Genomic DNA, 8,587 nt, shown 5'->3' with positions numbered 1-8,587 from the left:
ATTCCATAGTCACTAAGCAAGCTCAACTTGAATTGGTAAATATTATATGGTATAGGTACATAATAATAGTCGTGATTAATAAAAATAATCGTCGTTTTCGACTTTATTTTAGGTTTCCGTTGATAAAAAATTATATTTAATAAATTATATTATTTCAACATCAGTAATAGTGTTAGTATAAAAGTAACGTGGGTTGTCGATCCAGATTAAATGTTAGTGATGTCGTGGCTGTGTTTGTGTGTGCTGGTCTTCGTCGTATCGCCCGCGGCAGCGGTCGTGGGCGGAGCACCCGCTGCTGCGCCAGAACCTGATGCTGCGGTAGTCTTCACGCAAAGATACGGATACAGCGGCCGCTTAGAAGGCATAAAGGACGATACAAAAGGATACTATATTTTTGCTGGAATCAGGTTTTGAAAAATTTCATCTTACTTACCTTATAAAAATGCATTTAATTTAATAATTGAATCCCTTATTTTAATGACTAATTTGAAAGCGCAAAATATAAATATTTTAGTCACAAATTTGAATTAATATTTTTGAAGATATTTTGGGATTTTATTAACAAATAACGGTAGAGTTACTAGTTACTAGAGTTAGATCGCATACAAATTGATATCATAATTTGACAAAATATAACTTTTGAATATATCTTTCAGCAAAATTTTGTTACCCATAACTAATATTTGTATAATGGTTGAAAAGCATTTTATTTTAAAGTATAATGTTATTTATTTAAGTATAATAAGTATTAAGTTTTCATAACAATCCATGCGTGGACTCGGGGTGCTCAGATTGTACAGGTCAGTACCCAAGGATCGGTACACCAGAAGAGTCTTGAATTAGGTCCTGAATAAAGCGAGCCTATAAGGCCTAACTATACTAAGATAATATACCAAAGAATCATTTTGTTTTTAAGCAATCCTATGCTAGCTGCAAAAAAATTTTAGAAAAAAAGCGAATCAAGATTACATAACGATACTAAAAAATTTGATTTTAGTGTTTTAAATTGTTTTTAATATGTTTACTAATAATACTTGCAGACTTCAATAATCTAGTATACCTAATTTAGCATTAGCAAAATCGCAAAGTTAAGCGGATGCCGCGATAAACAGTTCCGTAGATAATATTATCAAACGGGACTGTCAAATATTAATTTAAATATTTATTTTTTACAACATTAATATACATAGATTAAACTAACAATAAAAAATTGGGAAAAGTCAATTTTGTATATTTATACTAACGCTTAAATAATGTCTTTATCTAAAAATCTTTATAGATATGCAGAACCACCAATGGGTTCTAGAAGGTTTCAGCGACCAATTCGTCGATACCTCGCGGGTGAGATATCGGCCAAAACGAATTGCCGGCCTTGTCCACAACTTGACCCCCAAGGTTCGGGACGTGTTGTGGGCCACGAGGATTGCTTATGTCTTAATATTTTCTCCCCTAAAATGCCAGGAGAGGAACAAGGTAAGAAATTCTAGGAAAATAAGTGATAATTTTCCTAGAATAATCGTACTAACATACAATATATCAAATTTGTAATTTTTTATTATAAATCCTTAAAGCCTTATTTATATTTTATTAAACTCATATTACTATTTGTCTCAGGTAGTCCAGTAGTCTTATTTATTCATGGCGGTAACTATCGAACAGGCTCTATTGCACCATATGGAGTAAGTATTTTTTTGCTATCACTTGTATTTAAAGACATTTATGTAATTAAAACATTGTTTTTTTCTGTAGGGTCAACATTTTGCCCAAAAAGATACAATAATAGTTGCAGCTCAATATCGTTTAGGATCTCTTGGTTTCTTGAGTACTGGACAAAAGGATGCTTCAGGGAACACAGGTCTTTTCGATCTGCGAGCTGCTATGGCATGGGTTAGTACCTAAAATTATCCAATATTTCAATTTTATTAGATAGTCATAATAATAATAATATCCTGGGACATTTTTCACACACGGCCATCTGATCCCAAATTAAGCCTTTACAAAGCTTGTGCTATGGAAACCAGACAACTGATATACTACATATACTACTTTTCTTTTGTAAATACATACTTATATAGAAAATATTAAAGATAGCACTGTACTTCACAACGGTGTTATCAACGCCGGCCCTGGTGTAGAGCCATAGGAGCGATCGCTCTAGGCGCAAAGGGTGTGAAAATGTCAAAAAAAAAAATTATACATAAGCGTTGTTTGATTTTTTTAAATGTATCAATTATTATTTATACAACATTATGTGAAGTGCGTCGACCAAAAAGCATTGGAAGACAATCTCGCTGTACCCTAATCACGGGCCAGGGCCGATGCTGCGTGCTATTGGTCTGAAAATGATGTAATTATTAATATTCAAATAAAATAATATCAATAATAACTGAATTGAAAGAGACAGTAACGTTTGTAAGTTTTAATAATTTAAAATTTAAAATAAGTATTGAGTTGATTTTAAGTAATATAACCATTTACTTTATTTCTTGAAATAAAGACTAACTTATGTTAATAAATATTATAGATCAACGATTACATTGAATTCTTTGGCGGAGATAAATCACGGGTGGTCGTAATGGGTCAAGGTTCTGGAGGCAGTGCTGCTTCACTTCTCGCCTTGTCCCCTGAAGGACGTTCTGCCACTGGAGTAGCTGCTTTGTCTGGAGCTCCCCTGTCGCCAGGAGCAATAAGGGATGATCCCAACAAACATGCGGAAACTTTGGCCGAGAAAACGGGATGTCCAAAGGCTCCAGCCGAGCAACTACTTATTTGTTTAAGAAAAATACCAGTGGAAAAGATTGTACAGGTACCGATTTTTTTAACGAAATAAAAAAAGAGAACTTAAAAAAAACGGTTTGAACTTTTGCATCTATTATGAAACGATGACGTAATTCTTTTAATTTGCTTTTAAATTTTTTATCCCAACAGGTGGACAATGAAATCAGTACGGATATGATAGACACAAAAGCATTTTTAGATGAAATCTCTGGCCGTTCAGGTAGGTTTTAGTATAAATACATTAATCATCACTTAACATTGATTAATTAAATTAAACAGTGTCCTTACATGGTGGAAGTGCTTTGTGCAAGCCCGTCTGGGCAGGCACCATCTCATAAGATACTTAACCACCAAACATTGCAACTACCGGTACAAAGAGCACAGAGATAACATCTTAGTTGTTGTACGTTGGTGTCGCATTAGCGATATATGAAATGATTAATATTTCCAATATATCGCCAACATCTATGGGTGGTAGTGACCACTTATTATGAGGTGAATCATTTGTCAGTCCACCTACCTATTTCATAAAAAACCCAGTTAAAATTATGCGTGTAATCACAGGTTCAGGAGCTCGAGTGGAAGGTGAGGACGATAAGCGTGCCTTACCACCTATGGTCTATGATGCGCCAGCTAAATCGTTAAAAATGAAACAGCAGCGTGTCCCCATGCTCACGGGTGTCGTATCTGCGGAAACATCGAGAGCTGTGTTTGGTAAGTATTATTTTTGCGTTGTATTTAGAACCTAGTTTTAAGTACTGCATTGCTTTTTAACAATTTCAGTAAAACTCGTTTCCAAATTCTTTCTAGGTAAATACAATAAATTCCTGACTGAAAAACTAACAGCAGTAAAAGACTTTATCAAGAAAGATCTCATCGGTGGCCTCCGTAACGTGGTAACGGATGTTCAAAAACTAATTCCTGGTGTCCAAGGTGTTGTACCTCTGCCCGATTACTACCAAGCAATATTTGACAGTTCCTTAAAAGCTGTAGATGGACTCAGCGAAATAGTTGAAGCTACGGGTCAGTATTTGTTATATATTCTTCATATCTTTATTTATGTATTATAAATCTTTTAAAAGTTTATCTTACCTTTGATAATATTTTTGTTATTATTATTTTTATTTATAACTAATTAAATTCAGTGGAAGTAGAAGCAAATTAAGTTCGCCATTTAAATAATATTTTCAGATAACGTATATTCTTAGAACTGTAGTTTTGTATTCCTAAAGTAGGATCTATTAAAGTTCCATTCGAATAGGAAGTTTAATTACTATAAAGTTATATGTGGGTATTACAACCTTCCCGTTTTATTAATTTAATTATAATTACGTTAGCTTTAAAGATACATATGTTAAAATGTTCATTATTAATTATAATATATATTATAATTATAGTGATATTTTAATTATAGTGATATCAGAAGCATATTTATTAAAAGTAAATACAAATTGTACCTAACCATTCTTTAATAATCAAAACGAGTTTTAAATTTTACTCCCGAGGCACTTTTAGTAGGTAGGTATAGGTGTGCAAGATAAATGCTTATCACGTTGTATAATAATAAAACAGTACCTAATATTCTTTTTATTTTATTTATAGTAATAACGTTTTGGTTTGGTTTTATATTTTCATAAAAAGACAAATTACAATACCCTCAAATCCCACCTGATTCTGATCTCTTTATGTATAATAACAATTTGAAAACTGTAACTAAAGTTATACGACTAAAAAAGACAAGTAACTAAGCTTTATGATATAAATACCAATAATAAAATAGTTATTTTTCTTTTGTTATCCTGTAGGAGACGCTTTATTCAACTTCCCCGCTTACCAGAGCGTTAAAGAGTGGAGTGCGGGTGCTCCGGCTTTCCTCTACAGTTTTGAGCACGTCGGGAATCTCAGCAAGGGCTCGCACTTCCTACCTGGCCTCGCTATTACCCGTAAGTTAAAAAAAAAACAAATAAACAATGTTGAGGACAAAAATACCATAGGCATAAACGAAAAAAAAAGTAGATTACGTACTTTATGTAAGATAGCAATGCTTTATATTTAAATCGAGTCACTGATATAGTTTATAATGATATTTAAGACATGTGTCATACTAAGCAGACATTTTATTTCCTGTTATTTTTTTCGTGTATAATGTGTGAAGAGCCAAGGTATATAATAGACACTACTCTTGCTTGGCGGTGCAACCGTACAACGTGGAGCGATGGAATAAGTTCCAATCCTTCTCCAAGGATCCTTTGTACCAAGGATAATTACTATTTATTTTACCTGTAGAGCGATAGTATTTCAGGTTAAAAAAAAAACAAATTTGTTTAATATTATCAGCTGCAGTCTTTTAATGTACATTTTCAGCTATGTATAATGCTTTAATTTGTTTTTACATGTATTGATATTACTACAATCTTTAATACTACTAGTTAGGTTGTTGTATAATTGACGTCCCTCACACAATATACTTATGTTAGCATAATTTTTTATCGTGGTTGCCGTGGGAAATTTTTTTTGGTTAACGAATAGAATATAATATGCTGCAATGTACTCTAAAGGTGTTAAAGAAATATACAGTTGTAAACAAATATGAAATAATTGATGTGTATAAAATGCGGTCTTATTGCTTAGAAGGCGATCTCTACCAGACAACCTATGGAAAAAGAAAATTACATTAAATTATAAGCGGTAAGCGGAAATGTAGGTACAGCTCGAACAATTTAAAAAATGTATATATTTTTTAAATAGAAACATACGAAAAACCGATATATACGTCTACGTTATATAAGAAATTATTCTAGACCATAATGACCAGATACATAATAGACCAACATTAAGTCCTATTTAATTTGTAACATATATTTAAGAATAAATTAAATTTAAAACAGAAGGAGCAGATAATCCTACAGAGGGCATGGAGAAGAAGGTGAAGGGTCCGGCTCACGGTGATGAACTGGCTTATCTTTTCGAACCGCTGGACGAGGAAGGGAAATCTGTAGGAAGGCAAATTTCTTCAATGGACGCTAAAGTCCGAGACTCATTCGTTGATCTGATCGCTAAATTTGCTCATAAAATGCCAGCAGAAAACAAAAATGAGAAAAATGTGTCAAATATATTCGGATTCTTGCCATTTACTGCAGAAAATGAGCAATATCTTAAGATTACCGACAAAATAACATTAGACAAAAATTTCAGGTGCGTATAAAAAACATACTTACAAATTCGTAAATAGTAAAAATACATCATCATTAAATTAAGTTATAAATAATAAAGAATAGTATACAGCATATAGTGTAATTTGTTTCATAGTCAGAGAGGATTTATTTATTTATTTATTTATTTATTTATTTATTTATTTAAGATTCACCAGTGGTAAATACATCAACACGTTCAAAGGTATACAATTTTAATACAACTTAAAACTAAATGCATTACCTATTAAGGTGAATACCACTTGCAAAGATAAAGTTGGAGATGACAAACTTACAAATAATTAATTGTTAGTAAATCAAGGTTAAAAATGACAAGAATTAACAATAATAGTAAAATAATAAAATACAAATATAAACAAAATAAATTAGTTAGCTGACAATTTTGACAATATTTTTTTGTGAAACTTGTTTGATGAGTCTCCAAAAGGGTCTAAAACAGCACTGTGCTCATTCAAAATCCTACATAAGCGAGATACAGGTGAATTGCTTCCTAAAACAGTTTTGCGGAAAGGTCTTACTAATGGTGTTATTGGTTTACGTGGATATCTAATGGGAACATTCAATTTAATTTTTGATATCAAAAACGAGTTATCATAGTTGTTGTTAAGTGTTTTATAAAGAAATTTTAAATCCAACAAATCCCTCCGATCACTTAGTGAAAGAATTTTGAAAAATTCCAATCTTTTTTTGTAAGAAGGAAGTATTTTCCCTTTACCTAACGAGAAAGTAAGATGATAAAGAAAACGTTTCTGTATCCTCTCAAGTCTCAGGCAGTGTGTTGCATAATGTGGCCTCCAAACAACGCTTCCGCATTCTAGTATACTCCTGACTAAGCTATTAAATAAAATAATTTTTGTTCTAGGATTTCGAAATAATCTTCCATTTCTTATTACAAAACCCAACATTTTCGAGGCACTTCTAATTAAACTATTCAGAGAAATATACTATATTTTTTAATTTCAGATTCTGTCAAATGGGACTGTGGGGTAATATGGCTGACAGAGTGACTGGCGCACTTTGTAAAAATGTACTGGGTCAGATTCTTAATCTTCCTAAACTCTTGAAAAACCCATTGGACAATGTACCGATTAATAAAATCACTGGTCAAACAATTAACAAAGGATTGTCGATTTTATCGCCACAAAAGAACAAAAATCAAAATAATCCATCGGTAAATCAGTGGAGCAATCCATTCGGATTTTAGTGATCCACTGTAATTGTATTTGTTCAATTTAAATAAATTCATACATGTATATCTTAATATTTTCTTTTTTTTAATGTTCTTTTAACAAAAATATTTTGTTACATAAAATTTGCATCGGAATTTGACAAGAATGAATGAATAAAACTTTCTGAATAGATAAAATCAATCATGTCTAACAAAGCAATGGACAACATACACTTAATTTGCATTAGATATTAGTCTTAGTTCCTTTTTTTTATATACTTAGTAATAAGTATTAGTATTCGTTCCGCTAAAATAACTCGAGAACTCTTGCTGAGATCAGTAACAATTCTATATACCTCAGATTTGTTAATAAACGTATCGATAAAATTTCTGCACACATCTTAAGGGTCCGGCTTGAGTATTTTAAGATTCGCCCCCGTCCGGTGACGCCGTCAGGGCCGTTTGGGCCTGTACAATCAACTCGAAAAAAAATAAGAACATTAAGGACATTGCAGCGTTAAATAGATCGCCAAACATTATGTTTAAAAAATTATTTTCAAATATATTATACAGTCATTTATTTACTTAAAAAGGGAAATAATCTTAATTTCTATAGTAATTGATCTTTTTTTAACAAATATCATCACAGTTATTCGTGATAGGTATGTATGTCTTTCCATTAATCTGTTAGTCACATAAAGAAAAAAATTATGCTTTCAATTATTCAATTATGCTTCAGAAATCACAAGGTATTTTCAGTAAGTAAAAGTTAAGTGTTTAATTTCCCATGTTTTTGTTATTTTTTACTTTTGTTTTTGAGTATCCGGTACAAATACCGAATATATGAAAATTGGCTGAATATGCCAAATACCAAATATTAACCGAATATTCGTTGCAATTCTAATAATAAGCATTTATAAGTAGTTATTGTTAATTATGCCTTATGAATGTCCCACTGCTGGGCTAAGGCTCCTCTCCTTTTTTGAAGAGAAAGTTTGGAGCTTTTTCATCGCGCTGCTCTAATGCAGGTTGGTGAAATAAACATGTGGCAGAATTTAAGTGAAATTAGACACATTCAGGTTTCCTCGCGATGTTTTCTTTAACATGATAGTTCAGTGGTGCTTGCCCGGATTGAACCCACGATCATCGGTTAAAATTCACAGCGTTCTAACCACTAGACCATCTCGGCTCTCCATTGTTAATTAAACTAAATATCAAATTGACTATTTGACATTGAGGCTCCCTTGAAACCCACATGGTTTGTGGCTTGTGACGGTTAACATGATTTACATATGAAAATAGATTGTTGAACTTTAACTCGTGTTATTAGAGGAATAGTAAAGAAGGAAAACACTTAGTATATAATTTATGTAGGCAATGTTAATTGATTTCCAATTACGTTACCTACATTTTAAACTGATCTAAAGGT

At 32.1% G+C, this 8,587-nt stretch overlaps 1 protein-coding gene across 1 annotated transcript; it reads left to right on the top strand.

Annotated features, from left to right (window-relative positions):
• The first annotated feature begins 204 nt into the window (after positions 1 to 204).
• LOC126772677 (liver carboxylesterase 1F) lies at positions 205 to 7,251 on the top strand. The gene is made up of 11 exons (XM_050493127.1): positions 205 to 407; positions 1,280 to 1,473; positions 1,615 to 1,679; positions 1,750 to 1,887; positions 2,525 to 2,806; positions 2,929 to 2,998; positions 3,343 to 3,492; positions 3,589 to 3,801; positions 4,584 to 4,721; positions 5,667 to 5,973; positions 6,954 to 7,251. The coding sequence occupies exons 1-11, from the start codon at positions 211 to 213 to the stop codon at positions 7,192 to 7,194; spliced, it is 1,995 nt and encodes a 664-aa protein (XP_050349084.1). The 5' UTR covers positions 205 to 210; the 3' UTR covers positions 7,195 to 7,251.
• Positions 7,252 to 8,587: the final 1,336 nt, after the last annotated feature.

The sequence above is a fragment of the Nymphalis io genome, chromosome 13, assembly GCF_905147045.1.
Source record: "Nymphalis io chromosome 13, ilAglIoxx1.1, whole genome shotgun sequence".
Classification (NCBI taxonomy): Eukaryota; Metazoa; Arthropoda; class Insecta; order Lepidoptera; family Nymphalidae; genus Nymphalis; species Nymphalis io.
This window is presented reverse-complemented; position numbering and strand designations above follow the sequence as displayed.

What these genes read in the sequence shown, in the direction of transcription:
- LOC126772677 (XM_050493127.1), top strand. Translation starts at nt 211, where the DNA reads ATGTTAGTGATGTCGTGGCTGTGTTTGTGTGTGCTGGTCTTCGTCGTA. An exon ending in CAGTGGAAAAGATTGTACAG is followed by an intron (nt 2,807 to 2,928) that starts GTACCGATTTTT and finishes TTATCCCAACAG; the next exon opens with GTGGACAATGAAATCAGTAC. An exon ending in ACCTGGCCTCGCTATTACCC is followed by an intron (nt 4,722 to 5,666) that starts GTAAGTTAAAAA and finishes AATTTAAAACAG; the next exon opens with AAGGAGCAGATAATCCTACA.